Genomic DNA, 23,432 nt, shown 5'->3' with positions numbered 1-23,432 from the left:
TGATAAGGATAGCAAAAGTGCAGTATGAGCAGAACTTAGCTAATGAGGTTAAAAAATAAAAATAAATAATAATAATAAAATCCCAGGAAGTTGATTTAATATGTATCTGGTAGAAGAAAAAATACTGGTCCGTCAAAATGGCAGAATAACCACTAAGGATATAGTTATTACAATAAGTAACAATAAGGATAGTTACTACAATAAATGAGCAGTTCAAAAAAGTATTTTCAGCACCATGAATGGAATATGACACAGGGAGAAGGGAGGAGAAAGTGATTGTGAGCAAGCAGTTGGTATATGGGGATTTGAGTAAACTATGTTAATAAGGTTGCATGGCTTGACATATCACATTTTAAGAGAATGTGCCAGAAAGTTGACATCGGCCATGATATACTCTTTTTTTTTTTAATATGGGTCCTGCACTGGGCCAGGTTCGAAAGGAGTGGAAGATGAGGATTGTCCCCTTTCATAAGGATGGAAACAAGACTCAAGCTTCAAATTATAGGCCACTTTGTGGTTAATGCATTTGTGGACAAAGATCCAGAATTGGGTTGAACAGTGCCATTTGCTTTGGACAACATAGGTCTGATAAAAAAAACATGTATTAATAATTAACTTGTTTATTACATTAAGGTGAAAAGGTACAGTACACTGAGCAAGGAAGACAAACACAGCAATATACTTACATTATGCAGATATTGACATTTGGCATATCGTAAGTTTGTAATTAAACTGGAACAGATTAAGATTAGATAACAGATTAGTGTGATGGATTCCCCCCATACACAACTTGCTGATAAATATCAGCAAGTTGTGTATGGGGGAAAAGCAATATTCCAGAAGAGGAAAGTCAATTGTGTTCCCCAAGGTATGTTCTAGGACCATTGCTGTTTAACTCTATTAAATGATATGGGAAAGGTTTCAATGGAAACTGAAACTGTTGTTTGGAGATGGTGTAACATTGGGAAGAACTATAAGAAGCAGAGCAGCAGACATTGTGGCTTTACAAGAGTAGCTGAACAGACAAGTGAATGAGCAAATTAGTGGAATTATCAGTTCAATATCGAAGCGTAAAGTCAGGAAACATAGATGAGATGCAGAGCATACAATTGGTGAGAATATCTTGATGCAGTGGATGAAATAAGAAATATTGGATGATGGTGGATAAGAACTTCAAGGAAACTGGTGTATAGTAAGGATTAAGAAGGTTATGGTTCCACTGTATGATGTCTTGTTTAGGCCACATATGGACCACTTTGCAAAAATCGGTCAACTGGTTTTCAAAAGAATAAGCATATATTGAAAAGGGTCCAGAGGTAATTGACTGAGGTGATTTCTGGTCTCTGGGATGTTAGGTATGAAGAAAGATTGAGAAAATGCAATTTGGAGAGTCCAGGAGGTAAGAGGAAGAAGGGATCATGACAGACTTAATAAGTTGGTAAGGGGTTATGAGATTAACACAGAAGAGATTTTCAACAGAATATGTGGAGATAAGGGGAGAACAAAAGGTCACTCCTGGAAGCTGTATAAGAAGGATGTGGGCAGAGAAGTGAATAGCAGGCTTTTTTCACAGAGAGTAGTAAATGATTGCAATGCATTGCCTAAGAGCATGTTAAATGTAAAGTGTCAGACACATTGAATACATTTAAGCCAGGGCTATGACAGAAGCATTGTACAATCAGTCTTGAATCCATGGAGAACTGATAATAATGAGGTTGAAGTGCTATAGGTTTTGCCGACGTGTGTGTGTGTGTGTGTGCGTGTGTGTGCGTGTGTGTGCGTGTGCGCGTGTGTGTTAAGGGGACAAAAAGTAAGCTTTGATCCTATAAAATATGCATCTGCAAATTCTATAAATAGAACAGTTACAAGATATGCAATTTAGTGTGAACCAAAAACCACCTTTAACAGTTTCAACTGATAACCTGTGATTATGAAAGGTCTGTGATTTTGAAAGTTTCTTTTTATCTCAGAATACCAACTCTCAAAATTTATACTTCATTTTTAAAATGTGGTGACTGCCATTACTTCTGTATGCATACTGGGTTTGTGGTAAAACCTTTAAAAATTTTAGTTATGGGTAGAAATTTTAGAAAAATGATTTAGGTAATGATGATGCGGTCACAGAACATTTAATTGTTGACCAATTGCATTCCTTCTTGAATCATATATCATCCCAATTCCTGATAGCAAAATAACTTCTTCCTTAATAGCATGATGTTGGTGAGTTAGCAAAAGTCACACCAGAAATGTTGCATCTAATGTAAAACACATTTAGCATATATTTCCAGTAGAAAAGCATGCATAAATTTGATGGGCATTAGTCTTACCACAGGTTGAAAGTATATTAATATATGTTGAAAGTATATGTAAGGAGCATTGGGTGGAAATGCTCTTAACACACGATGCTTGGGTGGAAAGTATTTGGAAAATTACATTCAATATTGAAAAGCCAACAATGCCTGAAGAATATACTGGTTTGTAGCCCATGTATTCTTCCTATATTAATCCTTTCTTTTAAGTTTACATGCCATCTTGATCAATTGGCTGGCCTTTTTAAAGAGATGCAGAGACAATAACCTTATTCCTATCTGCATCAGGCTAAAAAAGAAATTTACGTCCACTAAAGCACTCCACATTTATGACCGCACAGAAAAAGCAATGCTCCGAGAACAGATCCAAACAGCCCACCAAAACCTAGCAATAACTCAAAATCTGGTTTCAAAATTGCAATCTGAACTATCGAACTATATTAATCCAGACATTCTACAAGTACTTGAAAGAATTACTGACAATATGGCCAAATATACTCTGGAAATGAATAAAGTAAAACTCAAGACCAAATTCCACAGTTTGAAACAACGGCGAAATATGGCGGCTAATCACAGGAATCCATCCAATCAGGAGACCTCTTCCCCGATAAACACCAACAATGAACAACAAACAAACAAGGGAGACAAGGAGGGACCAACCACCGGCAAACAAGAACCATGTGATCAACCTATCAAGCCACACCTTGAACAGTGGCAAACTTACACTACTGAATAAAGGACTTAACTATGCAATAGCAACTAAAAAGATAAACAAATTGGATTTTATCTACCACATAGAAAGAGGCATCAGGTCCCTACCTAACAATATAGCAGATAAAATACGACTAGAAACAAGTAGTGTCCTAAACACTAAGAAAACTATACAGAACAATCTCACAAAAACAGAGCTAGCAGCAATTAAGTCATTAAAAGCCAAACAAAACATAATAATAACAAAATCGGATAAAGGCAATGACACTGTCGTCCTTGACAGGTCAACATACGTACTTTAAATGAATCAACTAGTAGCCGATAACAACACATAAGCTGGTAAATTATAACCCAACAAAAAGGATAAAACATAGAAACTACTCAAGTCCGTCACTTCTTGGCCACCAGACACGGTTAAAAAACTCATACCCCACTATGCCCACCCCCAGAACATATGGTGTCCAGAAAATACACAAACAAAATGTGCCCCTTCGACCAATTGTGGAAGGAATAGACAGATCCAATTACTACTTAGCCAAGAAATTAGCGTCAACACGAAAGGAGTTGGTAGGTCATTCCCCCTCCTACATAAAAAACACACAACACTTTATAAACAAAATTAAAAACATAACACTCGACAAAGACGACTTATTAGTCAGTTTCGACGTTTCTGCCCTTTTCACTAATGTCCCCATCAATGACATAATTCTTACTACAGAACAAATTTCCGCCCAACATTACAGCCCTCTTTGCCCACGTACTACAGTCCAGTTACTTCGTGTGGAAAAACAAATTTTAACCTACAAAAAGAAGGTACAGCCATGGGCTCACCACTATCCCCCCAATTGCTAACTTCTACATGGAAACCTTTGAGCAAAGGATTCTTGATTCTGCCACGCAAAGACCGACAGTCTGGCTTAGATACCTTGACGACGTGTTCGCGATCTGGCCGTACGGGCAACAAACACTAAACACATTCCTTAGCTACCTGAACAAACAACATGAACGCATACAATTTACCATCGAAATCGAAACTCGCTCCCGTTCCTAGACACACTAGTTGCACGTCTTCCTTCAGGCAGTCTATCCTTCACGGTCTACCGAAAACCACCACACACGGGCCAATACATACATGCTAATTCATACCACCACCCATCACAAAAATATGGAGTCATTAACACCCTTAAAAACAGAGCTACAATAATTTGCTCTAACCAGCAAGCCCTGAAACAAGAACTAAAAATCATTAATGACACATTCATAAATAATGGCTATAACAAAAATACTATTAATAAAATACTCCATAAAACAACAAAAATGAATCTAGATTACAGTAAAACCATAGGCATCCCATACATTAAAGGGTTATCAGAAAAAAATCAACAGAACCATACAACATTATAACCTGAATGCCACCTTTAAGCCACCCACTAAACTTAAAACCATATTCAGCTCCTCTAAGGATCCTCTCTTCCCATTAGCACATCCTGGAGTCTATTGCATCTGCTGCACCTGTAACTTACCATACATTGGTGAAACAGGACGGACAATCCCTATACGTAACAAAGAACACATTAGACACATTAAATATATATAACCATTATGGTGAAGCAGGCCTCTCAGATCACGCGCTCAACACCTTACATCAAATCAAATGGAAAAGCCTCCGCTCTTTACACCATACAAAAACCTGGTATGAAAGGAAATTTAAGGAAGCCTGTGAAATCCTGATAAACCACCCAAATATCAACAACAAAGATGGCATGAAAATTCCAAGGATCTGGATGGCACCCTTTTGGCCAACCTAATATATAAGATCCAGCATAAGTCAGGACTCTAGCCAATCTTCAGCTAGTATTAGAAACCATTCCATACCAACTGGCTGGAATGTACATATATAATCATGATGTTAATATATGTATATAGATAGATACATAGACTTGTTGTTGCACCCAATGTATTTCTACAACCAACAGATAACACTAATAATAGGACTCTAGTGTATAGTTTTTTTTTTCACCAGAGGTCAGTCCAACAATTGTTGTAGTGGTTGGTCAGTAACTTTAACAAACCAGTTTGATTGTAGTGTAGCTTGTTTTCTGGGTATAGTTGCATGCTCCAGAAGATGACCTTGACATAAAGGTCGAAACGTCCAATGTAGATTTTAGTTATATTAAACTAAAGTTTTTATTCAAACACTGTATTCAAACAGTTGTCTCCATAATTTTCAAAACTGCTTCCTATATTAACATATAGCTGTGAAACATGGACACTAAATCAAAGGAAAATCAGGAATTAAGAACAACACAGTTTAGTATGGAAAGAAGTATGCTTGGTATCACATGACTGGATCACAAAGGAATACATGGATAAGAAACCACAGCAAAGTCTCTGACATCATAGGAAGAGTGAAACAGCTTTAGTGGCAATGGGCAGGGCATATTGCTTTAAGACAAGATCAACGATGGACAAACGAAGTACTGGATTGGATTCCACGGGAGGAAAACTACCACAATGCTGACCTAAATCACGGTGGATTGATGATAATATCAGATTTGCAGGAGTGACACGGAAAAAGAGAGCCATGGACAGAGAGTTTTGGAGTAATCTTGGAAAGGCCTTCATCCAGCAGTGGACCGACAATGGCTGAGAATGATGATGCTGATGATATATAAACTAAAAATAGGGGAAAATTCTTAGTCCACCATGGGTACAAATATACTATTGGTTTCTAGAAATCTTTCATGGGTGAAAGCCACATAAAGTGCCTGATGATATTCAATATAAAAATATACAAAAGTTTTTTTGTAATGAAATTTATAGGTTTGATTCATACACTAATAGTAATGAAATTTTGTAGTTATAATATACAGCAGCTTCTCCTGTATAAGTACCCACATGTATGTTGAAGGAAGTGGTATTCCATGAGTCATTCAACTAAGTAAATCATATATGAAAGATCCCCATTTACAGAAAGATTTTCAGGTTTCATACAAATCACTCACTATATTTAGAGTAACAAAATTCTTAGGTATGTCATTGTCAGGGATTTAATTTAAGTCATATGAGTAAACTGTCTTCTTTAGAAATTCACAATGCACACTACCTATTTTTCTGCTATCAGTTTCATTAATCATTCACCTGTAAGGTATACATCACTACACAAAGAAAGTTCAATATTACAGATTTACATGTGGTTAAATATAAAAAAATCACATGACTGTTTGTGTGTGTACACACACATACATAAATGTATATTATGATCTGCTTCTGTATCTGAACATTTGTAAATGAAACTGACAACACAGTTAATGAGGGGGAAAGCATTCTGCTACCTGCAACACACGAAGAGACCTTCACAATATTCTTCTGCCGAAGAGCTTAGAAAATATGAATGAAACAAAAAAAAAAAAATGAACATTACTCGTGATTATTTAAACAAAATTAGCAAAAAAAGGTGTTATTTAAAACTCAGTTATACATTCTGAAAAATTAAAGCTAAAATAATGTAAAAATAAAAATTTTAAAAATAACCAGTTTTTTTACAATAAAATTTTTCCATGAATGAAATCAAAGTTTCATTGAGTTCTGGATGTGTGTATCAAATTAACATATATTACGGAATTATTTCTATAAAAGTAAATATTTAATGAATTTTTTTAATGAATAAAGCAGGAAGCTGAAAATTGTTATCCATTTCTTGTCCAAACTGCAACTCTAGAAAAAATGTCAAAATTTTATATATTATATGCATCCCATGACTCATTGCAGAAGGCCACTACACTACATAATTTACCATATACTGAAAAGACTCCAAAGTTAAGTAAACGTGAATCTAATCATATGAAACTTTTGGAGAAAAAAAACATTTTTCATCGTCGGAGATCCAACTTAGAAACCAGCTAAAAAAAAAAAAGGTTCAGAAATGGTTCTCCTAGTTGGGGACTAGAAAATAACCACTAATGGTGTGGCTCAGCAACATGGGACCAGAAACATCTACATGTTACATGTGCATCCTATATCCTGCACAATGTAAATTATACAAAGAATATACTTTTAAACTTTCTAATCTCATATGTAAAAAATTATTCATGTTCTAAGGAAGCAGGAGAGTGGCTATAGTTCAGAAGCAGCTACTTTCCTTACATGGTTTTTAATAAACAGTAGTAGTGATGGCTGCTGCTATGGTAATCTGCAGAGGAATCTGAAGAGATATGCATCTCACCCTCACCATGCAAACCCTCCTCCTTTCTGTAGAATTTCTCAAAAGACTATATTCCAAACATGTAATCAGTTGAACATGCAACTTATAGTAGAGTTTATGAGAAGAAAAGGAATTCTCATGATATAATTATCTCTTTTATTTTAGCTCAATGTGCTGAATATTTCAGAGGACCTTAAGCAATATCAGAAACAGCTATATTTCAAATTTGGCTCATTTTAGCATTCAGTACCAATATATAAAATTATTGCAAGCTCAAAGAAATAACTGTTAATTCAAACACATGCAAAATTTTCTTTCCAAGCAGTAAAACTTCTACTTCTCAAATTTTATATTTTATAATTTCAGCTGTATGTGCTCAGAGAAGTTCAGTTTGTATGATCGTGTATAGAAGGATTTTATGCAAAAATACCTTATATACCGATTTTACTGGTAAACGAAATTCTATTCAATATACTTGTGATTAATTAGCTAACTTTTATAGTTTAGTAACATAGAAATTAATTTTTGTGAATTGTTAAATAGTGTAACCGCCAAAATTTTGTAAAAAGAACAAAGAAAGTTAAATGTGAAATAATTTATGTCAAAAGAAAGTTCCAGACGGATTATCTTATGACCTAGAGCAATTACAATCATGAAGGTCAAATATGTATGGGGGCTTCCTGCCTTAATGCAACGACGGAAAAAGGTGGCGGGTGCAGACCCACGAAATACTCAATGGATTAAAATGTAGCAGAACCCAAGGTCAAGTGAGCCAGATAAAATAGGGGGTTGCTGCGATGACAGGGGGAAACAACAGGGACACGATGAGAGGTTACAATGACATAGGCGATGAGAGTTACAAGTTGCGATGCAAGTTATGAGAGATGAAGTTATGACGAGAGTTACGAGTAGCGATGTAAGTTACGAGTTACGGCAACGGAGGTCAGAGGTTACAGTCGCAATGGAGTTTTGCTGATCGTCTTCAGGTGGAAGGCCACGCAGAAGGAGAGGCAGATTCGATGCGTGTGGCAGAATAAAGTTCGTCTTCATTCTGTTTTGGGTCCAGGTTCAGGAAGACTGCCCTGATTCAAGGTCGGAGTCCTGTGTTCCAGCCGATAGATGCTAGAAGTGCGAGACAACTAATTTGAGTTGTGTTTGGAGAAAATCAGTTCTGGATTTTCATGCCACCAAGTTCCTGACTTCCATAATAGTAAGAAGATATCTTGCAAAATCCCGGAAAAAATTCCCATGTGCACAGCCAAGATCGAAAAGTATCAGAGGAAAGAGAATTCAAGAATCTATGAGAGTGGACTAGACTATTATTTCAGAGTAAGGTTATTTATGTTGTTTTTACTAAAGACAGAATTGTGACTGTGATTTGTCTGTAGTTTTCTTTGTATTAATAATTGAGGACTATAGGCATTAAGCGAATCTTTGAATTATCTTGCTCAGTTGTATAAGAGAAAGCTTAGCATACTTTAAGATGAAATGATATGTGCTTAATATTGTTGTTATTAGCTGAGCCTGCTTTTGTTTAGAATGGAAGAATTGCTCTGTGTGTGATTAAGTGTTAACTAAAGAAATATCATAGACAAGTTGATTTACAAGGATTGTTTACCTAAGAGGATTAATTGTATTTGTATTCATGAGTTGCTTTTGAAGTATAGAGCCGGATAATTAACTTGTAATTTTGGCATTAACTATTTTGTACTTTCTTTGATTATGAATAAATTGTTTTCTTGTTTAAATAATTTGCCTGATTCCTGCTTACCAATGCACTGCTCATAAAATTCTAATCTGTGTGTCCTAGGAGTTGAAAAGCCACGACTGTAGTATAGAAGTTTTACATGCTAGATTTAGTTTTAAGTAGTTCTGTGTTTTACTGAGTGTTTTTCTTTGGAAGGATATTCATCTCCTATCCACAAATTTTGGTGGCACAGCTAGAAATAAAATAAATTTCCAAAATTCAATTTAGAAAAATGCCAGTTGTTCAGACAAAAAGATTGGTTCCAGCCAGAGGTAATTTCTTAGATCTGAAGGTTTTGCACACATGAATAATAATATTTGTGGCCTGGAGACAAAAAAGGGAAAGAGAGGATTGAAATTTAAGAGATTAAATCAAGCAACATATTAAGAGCTCAGAGTTACGACTGTTTAAGTTAAGATTGAGTTAAAGTATAAAGTTAAAGTAAAGTAAAATTTTGAGAATAAGTTTTGAATAAGATAAAATAAAATGTATATTTTACAATGGCACAGCAGACGACAAGATTTAATTAATCGTCATAAATTTACAAGTTGATCAGTATATGATTCATAAGTCTATACTGCTACATGTAATAAAACTAGAAAATAATTAGACATGTATAATTATTTTCTAGCTTTATTAGAAAATTAGAAAATAATTATACACGTATAAAATGTTCACATTATAGTGATTACTATTCTGTTCTCTTCCCTTTGCAGATCAATATATCATACAATCAAAATTTTGCTAGGCATATTAAGAGCAGAAACCACCAACTTCTGTAATGCATCATATTTTAGCATATTTGCAAAGGGCAGAGAAAAACTGTCTCATACTGCACCTGACCTTAGTATGTAACATGAGAATTCGTCCCACAGTTCCTTGTGCATCAGGTGGGCATGCTAGAAATCATTGCATGTGCTTCAATCAAATCCAAAACAAATGGGAGAGGGGAGAATATTTGCTTCAGGATATATTAAAAATCAATATATAAATAAAATTCTATATTCTGTTGGTATATTTGCATCACTAAAACTGTTTGGAATTATAGGTGAATATACAATAATGAGACATAATATGTAAATGATGCACATTTAAGGAGGAAAGACATAGGGCATGAATAGAAATATACACAATGGAGACAAATGAGTTACTAATAATCTACAGTTAGTGGTACTGCAGTAGTGGAATCAAAATATCTCCACTCTCACAGACACCATACTGCATTTATGCAAGCAAAACAAAACAGAACTTTTATTGTAGACTTAAATACAGTACACAGACAATTAACATACTGTATTTAATAACAATAGAATATAGTATAATTAGAAACAACTGCAATGAAAATTATCCTGTACAGTGAAGAATAACCTTACTCACACACACACAGAGACAGCATAGAGAACAGATGCAAAACAAAGTGGGCTTTTTATTCTAGCACCAAAAACAGTACACTGGCTCTATAAAGTAATTGTTAAGGAAAATTTCTCTTATACAGTAAGTCATGAACTTACAATCACTCATACTTATGATGGCCCATCCCATTAACATGTTCACTGAATATCCACCTCACTCATGTAACTTATGGAAGTGTCTTGCTGCCTTCATGACATATTTAAGAAATACCTTTTCTCAGGCTACTGCTGTTAAGGAAGGTAAAAACCATCAGAGTTCTGGAAGGAATAAAACTGAAAAAATTGGAAAGAAGATTGACACAAAAGAAATTTCTTTAATATATGACAAAGGGTCACCCATGAAACTGATGTAGGAGTGTAGTTAGTAATAGTGTGCGTGTGGTCTAGATTTTTTGTTCAAAGTGGTGAATGAGCAGAACGGATTGCTAAAAGTAACTGAGTGCACCAACAGTGAATGATTTTAAGGAGAAAGGTATGACAGGTATTGTGCGTGTGTGTTTTTAAACTTAGTGTAGATGTCCTGAGATGTCTTCTGATTTCTTGAATAATATTCCACAAAGAATGTACATGCAGCATGTAGTGAGGTGACAGTAGAACGTATGGATGGTGTTTGAAAGAAGCTGTGGAAAAGATTCCATCAAAAAGGTTTAGCAATTCATACAAAAATAGAAAAGACAAACTGTGCTGAGAAACCCACACTTGCTGTCAACTCACCCCCTTAAGATGAGCCTAGACTTTCCCAAAGCATTTGGTTTGTTTTGCTTGCTTGTTGGTATAAGGTATTATGGCATAAGCAGAACTACAGCCATACTACAGCAATAAAGATGAAAGCAGAATACAAGGTAAAAATAATTTGATAAGTAAACCGATGCATAAACAGATATAGATAAGAATGCATAAAAATGTTGATGTAAAAAACGTGAACAGAAACAAGTTTAAAAAGTTATGTAAAAGGAAGATATAAAATGGTTGTAAAACATGAATAAAATAACCAGGTATTAAAAACAATGTAAATTGTCTATACATTGTGAAAAATACTGATTTTATGTAAAAAGAGTTAAAAACAAAAGAGATGCTTGATGAGTCTCATTAACGAAATGAGGACAGTCAATTAAAACATGACTGATGGTTATGTCCAACATCATAGAATTCACACATTGATACATCACCACCCCTCAATACAAAGGAGTGAGGAATACGAATGCAACCTATGCAGCCCTGAGCATGAAAAACTTTTTTTTTTTTTTTATAGTCCCTGCATAGACTAGACTGCCACAGTTTAATTTTAGGCTTGATTTGATAGAGCTTATTATTTGTCTCTCTATTCCATGATGACTGACACTAGAAAAGTGTGTCTAATTATCTGCCAGTAATCAGTGTACAGGACAGGCAGATGGAAGCTTGAGAAATGAGCTGATCCAGCTGCAGCATCTGCAGGCTTATTTCCCTTAACCATGTCGGCATCAATATGGATAAAATACATCACTCCTCTATATTTCGTATCCATCATATATTTCAATGTAATATCAATGGTATTACAATTTTAATATGCACTTCGCATCCATGGTAACCTCGATTTATATATATATATATATATATATATATATATATACACACACACACATACATACACACAGGGTGTTCGGGATAAATTTGACAGTTTCGTAAGGAAAAAGAAAATCTTCTTTGTATCTATTAAATTTAATGAATTGACAAAAAAACATTACAGGCAGAGTTAATTACAATACTATCAACAAGATTTACTCAAAATAACCACCATTAGCATTGATCACAGCTTCAATTCTGCTTCGGAACCTCGAACAAGCTGATGCTACAGTCTCCCTGGGAAGGGCCGCAAAAACTGTTTTAATTTTATCCATTAACTGGGCTTTTGTATTACTGGAAGTGCGATTGGTGTCTTTTTCAACTGCGCCCCATACAAAATAATCCATGGGGTTAAGGTCTGGGGAGTTTGGAGGCCAAACATTTGGACTGGTGAAGTCGTAGAAATTTTCAGACAACCATTTTTGACTTTTCCCAGAGGTGTGGCAAGGGGCCGAATCCTGCTGCCATACATACGGCCTACCATTGGCTACCCTTGTTATCCAGGGCTTGACTACAGTTAGCAACTCCACGAACAAAGCCCGAATTCCAATGCCAGGGTTCTTCAACACCTGTTCCTGCAGATTTGCGAGGAATTCTGCTGTACGAACGCAATCAGATCGTCTGCTAGGGATCTTTCTTCTTGCTACATCCTCGTAGTCACCATTGCAAGTCTCTAGTTCATGCCTGATTGTTTTTACTGTATTCAGGGAGCATTGGGCAGCAGTCGTAATATCCTTATTTTGATGGCGGGCACGAATCATCATGATACAAGTTATTCTCTTCCATGATTCAAGTGGGTTCCAGCTATCCATCCTTTCTGACATCTTGTATATGAATGAAGAAGGGTCCAAACTTTTAAATGAAGAGAAGTGTGTGTTAATACATGTAACTTACGGAAAAATATAATTAATTATAAATATGTCAAATTTATCCCGAACACCCTGTATATATATATACGTCTTGACCAGTTGGGTGGTTAAGCCAAATGTGGCTTGGAATAGAACAGAAGTTACATACAGGTGAAGCTTCCATAACTAAAAGGCTTCTGGTGCAACTAGGATTAAGGTTTGTCCTTGTCTGCATTCTGGGTAAGGATGAACACAACTGAAGCAAAAGCAAAAATGCATACTAACTGTCTTCTGATGTGAAAATCTGAACCCATTTGCAAGTGTGTGTGTGTGTGTGTGTGTGTGTGTGTGTGTGTGTGTGTGTTCCGAAAGATGTTCAATGGCTTACTGTAGCTGTTTTCTATACCCTATTACATGAAGAAAGAAAATGGTCAAGTTATCCACAAAGAGAATTACAGTTGGAGGAAGTTGTTCAATTATCTAGTAAACCTTAATTTCAGAAACAGTGACAACTGAAACAACCTTGTATGATTCCCTCCTGTTTGTATATGGTTGGAGGATTGAGAGGGATCAGAACAGTTCCCATGATGTGGAAGATTCAGATTAAAAACAGATACATAAAAAAAATGACATTCCCTCTGAGACCACAACTGTGTAGGTGTTTCAATATTCCAATCAGTGTTGTATGATTCTTCAATATAAAAACATCACCAAGTTCCTACCGTGTACCCTCAAGGGGTGTACAGGATATGATAGTACTACATGAAAAAAATTACATCATTAATAACTTCCTATCTACAATTTTCCTCCAAATCAGTCTGTTACTTGTCAACACACTAACATTATCAGATCTTATATTTCTATCCTCTAAGGCACTTTGTACCATATCAATCCACCTATATATCTTGGTCTTCCTCTGGGTCGTTTTGCTGCCAACCTGGCAGAGAACACTTGTTTTGCTAATCTTTCTTCGCCCATTCTGTTTAAGTGACCATACCACCTGAGATTAGCTCTGCTAACGCATACTTGGATGCTGATAATGCCAAGTTCTTTCCTAATATATCGTTTTTAATATGATATTGCCATTGATGCCATCTGTTCACGCCTATATTCTTTCTCAGGACTCTCATATCTGCAGTATCTAGTCTTTGGTCAAGTGTTTTACTTCTGACCCAGTTCTCAGATTCATAAGTTAAAACTGGTTTGAACACTGTCTTGTATACAGCTAATTTAGTGTTAGGACTAATTTCTCTCTTATTCCATATGAATTTATTCAATTGACTTCCCACCATACCAGCTTTGCTGATTCTGTTGTCTATTTCTATATTTAATTTACCATTTTCAGTAAAAATCATGCCTAAATAGCTGAAATGTTTTACTAGTTCCACAGGTTCTCCATTCACAACACAGTTGACATTTTCAATGATTCTGCCTATTTTCATTGTCTTTGTCTTTTTATTGCTGACCTTCATACCATATCTATTACAACAGCTATTCAATTTAGTCAGAGAATCTTGCCAACTTGTAGCAGATTTATTTTAGAAGTATAACATCATCTGCATAAAGCAAAGAGCTGACATTAACATCTCCAATTCTGATATCATGTTTAATACCACTTTCCTTCATAATGTGATCCAGATAGATAATGAATAACAGAGGGGATAATGTGCATCCTTGTCTCGCACCAGATTTAAAATTAAACCATCTTCCTCTACTTCCTTCAATTCTAACTGCTGACTTAAAACTCAAATAAAGACTAAGTATTGCTTGATATAATGCCACATTGACACCATATAACTGTAGCGTATTGAATAGCTTCTCTCTTGGCACCTAGTCATATGCCTTTTCCAAATCGACAAAACTTAAATACAGATCTTTGTTATATTCCCATGCTTTCTCAACTATTTGTCATAAAGTGAAGATCTGATCCTGACAGCCTCTATTTGGGCTGAATCCAGCTTGTTCTTCACCCAGCTTTTCTTCCACAATTCTTCTCAATCGTTTTTCAAGTATACTTGCATAGATCTTGCCAGGAACATTTAGTAGGGAAATACCTCTGTAATTCTCACATTCAATTTTATTTCCCCTTTTATATATGGGTACTATGAGAGCTCTACTTCTTCAATCATCGGGAATTCGTCCCTCTGTCCAGGCTTTCTGAACTATACGGTGCAGCAACTGTTAGACTTTTATACCACCATACTTCAGCATTTCTGGTGGAATACTGCTGCTGCCTTTCCACATTTCAAGCCTTTGGTGGCTTTTTCTACTTCAAGTATGGATATGTAATCCTGACTGCATGCCTGGTCAGTGTTTTTTATCACTGTGCTGTCATCACTGCTTGTTTCATTTAGCAGTTTTTCAAAGTAATTACTCCATACTTCAAGGATATCTTTTTCTCCTGATTTCATGTCCGCTTTACCATCTCTAACTCCTTTTACAGCATTCTTTCCTCCATTCCTAAGCTTCTTCAACAATCTCCAGAATATTTTGCCACCTTCTTGATATTTATTTTCTATATTCTTGCCAAAGTCTTCCCATGACTTTTGTTTAGCTAGTTTTACACAGTGTTTAGCATTCTTGCATTTGTCTCTATATTCTCTAAGAGCACAAGCTGACTTATTTGACAGGAACTTTTGATATGCTTTCTTCTTTACCTTCACTGCCTCTTTAACTTCCAGTGTCCACCATGGAGTTCTGATTTTTTTATCCTTACAACCTCACCACATGCCTCTCTGGCAGAATCAATCAATGTTTCCTTCAGAGTTTGCCACTGAATCTCCAAGGTTTGATTCCTGTTCTCAAACTCTTTCATTTTTTCTTCAATAATCTTTGTGTGTTTCAGTCTACAGTTCACATCTGAGAGCTGCTCAACTTTTATTCGCTTTAAAACTTTCTTACATGTTTTTCTTTTCAATATGAAATTCAATTTTATCTTGCTCAAGACTAAATAGTGATCACTTCCAATTTCAAATCCTCTGTACACTCTGGTGTCCTGCACCAGGAAAAAAACATCACTATTAACAAGAACATAGTCAATGAGACTTTTCTTATTCCTAGCCTCTTCTCTCCAGGTAAATTTGTGCACATTTTTATGTTGGAACATGGTATTAGTAATAACAAGTCCATGTCCTGAGCAGAAATCCAACAGATATTTGTCATTATTATTAGCTTTGCTCTTTTCTCCAATTTTTCCAAATAATATTTTTGTATGTCTCACAATCATTTCCTACTCTGCTATTTAGATCCTCAACAAGGACCAACTTTTCCTTTTTCATTGTGTCAGTTGCTTTTTCTAAAGCCTCACAAAAATTCCCCCACTTCTACCTTAGTAGAACCTTCTGTGGGACCATAGGCACAAATAAGTCTCATTGTCCAGTTCCTCATTCTCATATTTGCGCACATTACTCTACTTGAGACTGACTGCCATTCAAGAAGATTAGCCTCGTATTTTGTGTTGAATACTATGGCTACTCCTTCTTTTCCTTGATTGTTATTGCCTGAATATAACATTTTGTATTTATTGCTCAGAAAGATCTCACCAGTTTTTGTCTTTTTTGTTTCAGTCACCTCTATTATGTCGATCTGGTACTTATCTAATTCCTCAGCTAGCTCCATTTCTTTGCCATTCAGGCTTCTTATGTTGATAGTACCGATCTTTAACTCTGGTGATGTTGAGTTGGGGTTTGTTTTCAGATTTGTTCCAGTAGCTGACTTTCGCTGTTCGCCCTAGTTTCCTGGCGAAAACAACGGGGGCCTTGTTTAACCGGGCGACGCCCAGCCGGCATGAAATTTTGTCATCTTGTACTATCATTTTTTATTTTGGTTTAACCGATAAGAATACAATTTCGTCGGCTAAATCCCATATTGCCAGCCCATCCTCGTTCGTTCAGTATCCAAGTATATACCCAACAGGGTGCACTACGAGAAGGTGAGGATTGGACATTAGGTCAGAAGCCCTGGACAGTTCTCCGCATTCCTTTAAAGGCTATGTGGAGGTCTCCTCTCAGTTATACAGACATGCTAAGTACTTATTTTAGATAGGCATCTCTAATAAATGTTTCTAGCACGACTAGATGATCAGTTGTAGAATGCTATTTTCAGAATCCAAACTGCATTCTAAAAAAAAAAAAAGGAAACATCTTCTCTTCAGAAACCATAAAAGGCAAGAATTAAACATTTTTTCCAGAATCTTCAGCAGGCAGCTGGTCAGATCAACTGGAAGATAGTTCACTAGGTATTTTAGATCCTTCTTAGCTTGGGAAAAGCAAGGTATCTAGAAACCTATTCTCATAAAGTTCTGTTGAAAATGCACATCAATTGATCCATGGCTGATAGCCATGGATCAATTGATGTTTGACCAGATAATGAATGTTATCTGATCCATCAGCAGTTCGGTGACATTTAAGTAAAGAAGTTTTCATTTCTTGTTTTGTGAAGTGCCTGTTATGTTCTTCGGTACTTTGAAAAAACGGAATTTGTTGGTTTTCTGCTTTGCATTTTTGGCTAAGAAACTGGGGGATACTGCAGATAAGATACTGCCAATGTTTTAGAAAATCAAGTGTTGGCGATTGCTGTTGGGTCAGTAACTGCGCATCTATTATGTTCAAGGATGAAGAGCTGATGTATCTGCGTTTCGTTTTCCACATTTTATCCCATACTTTTTTGCTCTGAGTTGATCTTGTTATAGAAGATCTATATCAGATCCAAGATTCCTTTGGGCTCTGATGACTGATTCATCTTGCTCAGGCTTGTTTGATAGCAGAGGTTTGCTGTTGTGGGGTATCTGCAGAAGATATTTCATGCTTTCTCTCTGCTTTCATGGCTGCTGTGCAATGATCATTCTGCCATGGCTTAGTTAAATAGGATAACCAACTAGATATTTTAGGAATGGCAGTTGTGGCAGCTTGTGTAATACACTATCATGTGAATCACTGCATAAGAAATGAGCTGACTATCCCAAAATTGAATTCTGCAAAAATACAGAAGGTGGGCCTATCAGCCTGCTCAATTTTCCATCTGTGATATAGTCCATGTAAGAAGATTAATATCAAGTAGAAATGGTCACTCCCATACGAGTTGTATTAAGTTTACTACCTTGAATAGTGGGAAGAGCGGAGGATGAGATTAAGTTAATGGGAGTGAATATTTGGGTAGGCACGTGGAAAGTGTTGCTTTTGGTGTTCAAGAGGGAGAGATTGTTGTATCTTCCTCTATTGCTTGTTCAGGCACTGCCCCACAGTATTGTGTCCATTTAAATCCCCATTAAAAGTAAAGGGGTGATAACTGCAACACAACATTAAGGTCACTCTGAGAGATATCTGTTGCAGGAGAAAGGTAGATTCAGACTATTATAAAAGATGTGACTGAGAATCAGATGACAATTGCCTCTACATTTGGTATTATGTGGGACTTGCCAGAAAGGGATATGGTTGCCCACAAGGATGGTGACTCTGTGGGCAAGTCCACTGCTGTCCTACACTTAGGAATAATAGTTAGCATCTCACAATGCCAGATTGTCAGCAAGCTTTAGGTATGTTTCCTGCATGCAGAAGCATATTGGTTCATACTTCTACAAGAGCCTTGATGTAGTCAATGTTTTGTCAAAATTCACAACAATGAAATTGTTATGGATCCTGACAAATGTTTCTTTTTGATGGAGAAGTTTGATTTCTTTAGCATTTTGAGACTTGTGGATGGCCAGTTTTCATCATGCCTTTTCCTTCAAGAAAATTATCAAAGATGATGTCATGATGGACATCCTCTAGTGCACTAGACATTAATTGTTTTATCTTCCTGTGGGGAAGCAGAAGTATCTCTGCAGTTAATTAACAGGTCCATCTTTTTAAAAGATCTAGAGAAATATCTTTGATTTTCTGAAATGCATGTTCCATTATTATTTTATTTTATTAAGATTGTCATGCAGCAGAACATTTTTTGGCATGACACATCAAGAGTGAATCTGCATCGATTTTCTGTTTCATCTGCTCTATGAAGATAGCAAGGATGTAGTTGTGAGAAAGCAGGATTGACACACGTCAATTGTCTTACTGGCATAAGAGAGTTCAGCTGATGTTGGCGCTACCGATGTGGTATACTGCTTGTTTACCTTCTAATAAGTGATGCATTGTTCTGTTATTGATTATTATTACTTTTTTTTTTTTTTTTTAAACTGCTATTCATTCTTCCACCTTTGGCATGCTCGGGAGTATGCTGGGTGGTCTCTCCCTCACAGTTCAAGAGCATTTTGCACTTAGTCATGAAATTCTTATGATCTCCACTTCCATAATGGGCAAAGATGGCAGAGTCACAACAAGCAGTTTGAGAATGACCATTTAAAAAAAAAAAATTCTGACATTTAAAGCAATGCAGAGGGTTCAAAATATAGAGCCTTACTGAGCAGCAGAGATAACCAACTCTGACAAATGTTGGTGATTTTGGTGTGTTGATAGTAAGGATATTCCTGGTGGGAACTAGGTGCACATCCCTACATATGAAGATTTTTTTTTATGGCTGTCACTTTTTGGTACTTCAATTCAAAGGAGATGAAGGAGGGTGACATTTTTCAAGTGGACGTTCCCTGTTGAATACAACATTAAGGAAAGTGGTGTATTTTAGCAGTTGCAGATATTTTATTTCTTATTTTGGTTTTCTGGTTATGTTTCTATGGTTTCTAAATATCGGAGCTTGATGAAGGGGCCTTAATAAACAAGAGGATGAAAAATTATTCATTCTGAGGAGGAATCTGATTCAGTGCCAGAGCTTCCCTGCCACAGAGTCACACATGCATGCCCACTCTCTGGCAAGCAGTAACTATGCTTAGGAGTGGAATGCCAGAGCTACCCTGGATGCTATACCAGCAGACAGCAAACCTCAATCCTGTTCCTCAACCATAGAGACATGCACTTGCAGACAAGCCCAAGATCCCATTGATCCTAGCCCAACCATCCAAGATTGACCATCTTGCTGAAGCAGAGACCAAAGTAGTGCACTACTACCAGAATCTATCTTTTTGGATCTACAGGTCACACTGCACAGCACACATGGTGAGATGTTGTATCTGATTGATGGTCTGGAAGACAGGATGGTATGCATGGATCAGTATGTATGCATTTGGTTAAACAAATGCATTCTGAGAATGCTTTGTTTCAATTTTGGTCTGAATTTGAAGAAACTATGTTGATGAACTAGGCTTTTCCATCTTCTCTGAAGAATCACCCAATTACTTTTGTTCCAAATGTTTCAAACCGATTACTTTAATGAAAGTGCACCCAAGCACTGTATATGCATAAATTCATCACTTATTACTGTACTTACATGGTAATTTTATATAATAATTTGTACACTGAATTATTTCTATGAACACAGGGCACAATCTATTTAAAATATATAACAAAGCAAACTTACACATTTTAGTATTAAGGATGTTTACAGTTGTTAACATTCATATTTGTAGATTTAGGGACTCAAAAAACACACATGTTGAACAGATTATTTTATTAATTACAAATAAAATAAAACTTGACGTTTCGACCTCTATATCGAGGTCATCATCGGAAGAATACAACTGTATGCAGAACCAAGCTACATGCTCATGCTTTCTATACCAGTAAACTAAATTTACGTAGTTAATAAATCTTTTTTCTAGCCTGACCTCTAGTGATAGAAAAGAAAAACAAATGAATAAAAAAAAAATTAATAAAAAAAAAATAAATAAAATAAAATAAAATAAAATAAAAATAAAAAATATATATATATATATATATATATATATATATATATACACATTATAAATAGATAAATGCAACGACAATAAACTGTTAGAGTCCTCATGTATTAATATTCTGGATAGTTACAAAATGATTTCTTTCAGTTGCTATTGAATGTTCTAAACACTTCACCAGGTTGTCTTCTTGTAGTGGGAATTTTTCTAATGCTAGTTTAGGATGTTATACAGGTTGTAGATGGGTCCTCCACATTCTTGAAATGGTAAGGCCATCATTTTTGTTGAGATTTGGGTTGTGTTTGAGCATTTCACAAGACTCTTTAAATTTTCTCTCAAACCAGGTTTTGGTGCGGTGTAGGGACTTGGTATTTTTCCAGTCAATTCTATGGTATGTTTGGAGTGCATGGTCAGAAAGGCCTGTTTTACCGAAGTGGAGGTATTTAATGTGTCGTTTGTGTTCGTCTTGTCTGATTGGGATAGTTCGCCCTGTTTCCCCTATGTATGGTATGTTACATGTGCAGTGTATTTTGTATACCCCTGGGTGTGCTAGGTGTGGAAGAGGATCTTTAGAGGAACTGAGTAGGTGTCTTAGCTTATTTGGGGGTTTAAAGGTGGTTTTAATGTTGTATTTGCGAAGTATTCTGTCTATTTTTTCAGAAATGCCTCTAACATAAGGAATGGCAATAGCATTCTTGAAATCTTTTTTGTTCTTACTGGTGTCTTTATGGAGGATCTTGTGAATAGTTTTTTTATTGTATCCATTTTTGATAAATGTTTGGTTGATGATTTTGTATTCTTGGTTTAGAGCCTGTTCATTTGAACAGATAGTTAGGGCTCTGTGTTTAAGGGTGCTTATGACACCTAATTTTCGTGTTGGGTGGTGGTAAGAATTTTTGTGTATGTATTGGCCTGTGTGTGTAGGTTTGCAGTAAACTGAGAAGGAGAGACAGCCAGAGGGAAGACTTGTGACAAGTGTGTCTAGGAAAGGAAGAGAGTCGTTTTTTTCCATTTTAATGGTGAATTGGATACGTTTGTGTTGTTTGTTTAGGTTTGTTTAGGAATGTATTTAGAGCTTCACGGCCGTGGGGCCAAATGGCAAAAATATCGTCGACGTATCTGAGCCAGATTTTGAGCTTTAGACATGCTGTCTCTAGAGCCCGTTGTTCAAAGTCTTCCATATAAAAGTTAGCTATTGGGGGAGAAAGTGGTGAGCCCATGGCTGTACCTTCTTTTTGAAGGTAAAAATTGTTTTGCCATACGAAATATCCGGAGCGGAGTACGTGGGCAAAAAGGGCCGTGATGTCATGTGGAAATATGTTCTGTAGGAGCAAGATCGTGTCATTGATTGGGACATTGGTGAAAAGGGAAGTTATGTCAAAGCTGACTAATAAATCTTGGTCGGTGAGTGTAATGTTTTTGATTTTACTGATGAAATGTTGTGTATTTTTTTTTTATGTAGGAAGGGGACTGACCTACCAATTCGAGTGTGTCAGCTAATTTTTTTGCTAAGTGATAATTTGGGCTGTCAATTCCTTCAACGATTGGGCGAAGTGGTGTACCAGATTTGTGTATTTTTGGCAGGCCATAAATTCTGGGCGCACGGGCATACTGAGGTATTAATTTTTTTGTCGTTTCTTCGGGCCATGTGTGGACAGATTTGATTAATTCAGTTGTTTTCTTTTTATGTTTTGTGGGGTTGTAGTTAACCTTTTGGTAGGTGTTATGGTCCGATATTAACTGGTTCATTTTTTCTATGTATGTCGTACGGTCTAACAGGACGGTGGAATTGCCTTTATCGACTTTCATTATTATAATATCCTGGTTATTTTTTTAAGGATTTAAGGGCTAGATTTTCGGTTTTATGTTGGTGTTTAGTTTTTTGTTAGAATTTAGTATACACGATGTTTCCATTCGTATTTTATCAGCCAGAATGGTGGGGAGGGATCGTAAACCTCTCTCGATATGATACATGATATCAAGTTTGTTCACTGACCTCGGAGCAATGCCGTAGTTCAAACCTTTCTTTAGCAGCGAGAGTTCGCCTTCGGTGAGAACGTGGTTTGATAGGTTGATAACTGAGCATTGATCCGATGGTGGTTGGTGGCTCCTAACATTGTCTGCGGGTGATTGGTTGCTCCTTATGACGTCGGTTTGTGGTTGGCTGTTCCTTTCAGACAAGACGAACACAAACGACACATTAAATACCTCCACTTCGGTAAAACAGGCCTTTCTGACCATGCACTCCAAACATACCATAGAATTGACTGGAAAAATACCAAGTCCCTACACCGCACCAAAACCTGGTTTGAGAGAAAATTTAAAGAGTCTTGTGAAATGCTCAAACACAACCCAAATCTCAACAAAAATGATGGCCCCACCATTTCAAGAATGTGGAGGACCCATCTACAACCTGTATAACATCCTAAACTAGCATTAGAAAAATTCCCACTACAAGAAAACAACCTGATGAAGTGTTTAGAACATTCAATAGCAACTGAAAGAAATCATTTTGTAACTATCCAGAATATTAATACATGAGGACTCTAACAGTTTATTGTAGTTGCATTTATCTATTTATAATGTATATATATATATATATATATATATATATATTTTTTTTTTTTTTTTTTTTATTTTATTTATTTATTTATTTTTTTTTTATTAATTTTTTTTTTTTATTCATTTGTTTTTCTTTTCTATCACTAGAGGTCAGGCTAGAAAAAAGATTTATTAACTACGTAAATTTAGTTTACTGGTATAGAAAGCATGAGCATGTAGCTTGGTTCTGCATACAGTTGTATTCTTCCGATGATGACCTCGATATAGAGGTCGAAACGTCAAGTTTTATTTTATTTGTAATTAATAAAATA

The 23,432-nt window shown here is 36.0% G+C and overlaps 1 protein-coding gene across 8 annotated transcripts in view; it reads right to left on the bottom strand.

Annotated features, from left to right (window-relative positions):
* The window catches only part of chb (CLIP-associating protein), a 723,643-nt gene that overhangs the window by 424,932 nt on the left and 275,279 nt on the right, over positions 1-23,432 (bottom strand). For 6 of the 8 annotated variants that reach the window (XM_090405359.1, XM_090405362.1, XM_090405366.1 and 3 more), the window contains one exon: positions 6,356-6,400. The exons of the other annotated variants lie outside the window; for them this stretch is intronic. In XM_090405359.1, the coding sequence (XP_090261485.1) occupies positions 6,356-6,400 (45 nt within the window). The remainder of the gene's footprint in view (positions 1-6,355; positions 6,401-23,432) is intronic. 8 annotated transcript variants of the gene reach the window in all.

Source organism: Typopeltis vanoorti, chromosome 15 (genome assembly GCF_054136105.1).
Source record: "Typopeltis vanoorti isolate ZY-2024b chromosome 15, IOZ_Tvanoo_1.0, whole genome shotgun sequence".
NCBI lineage: Eukaryota > Metazoa > Arthropoda > Arachnida > Uropygi > Thelyphonidae > Typopeltis > Typopeltis vanoorti.
Note: the sequence above shows the minus strand (reverse complement) of the source record. Positions and strands in the feature narration are given on the sequence as shown.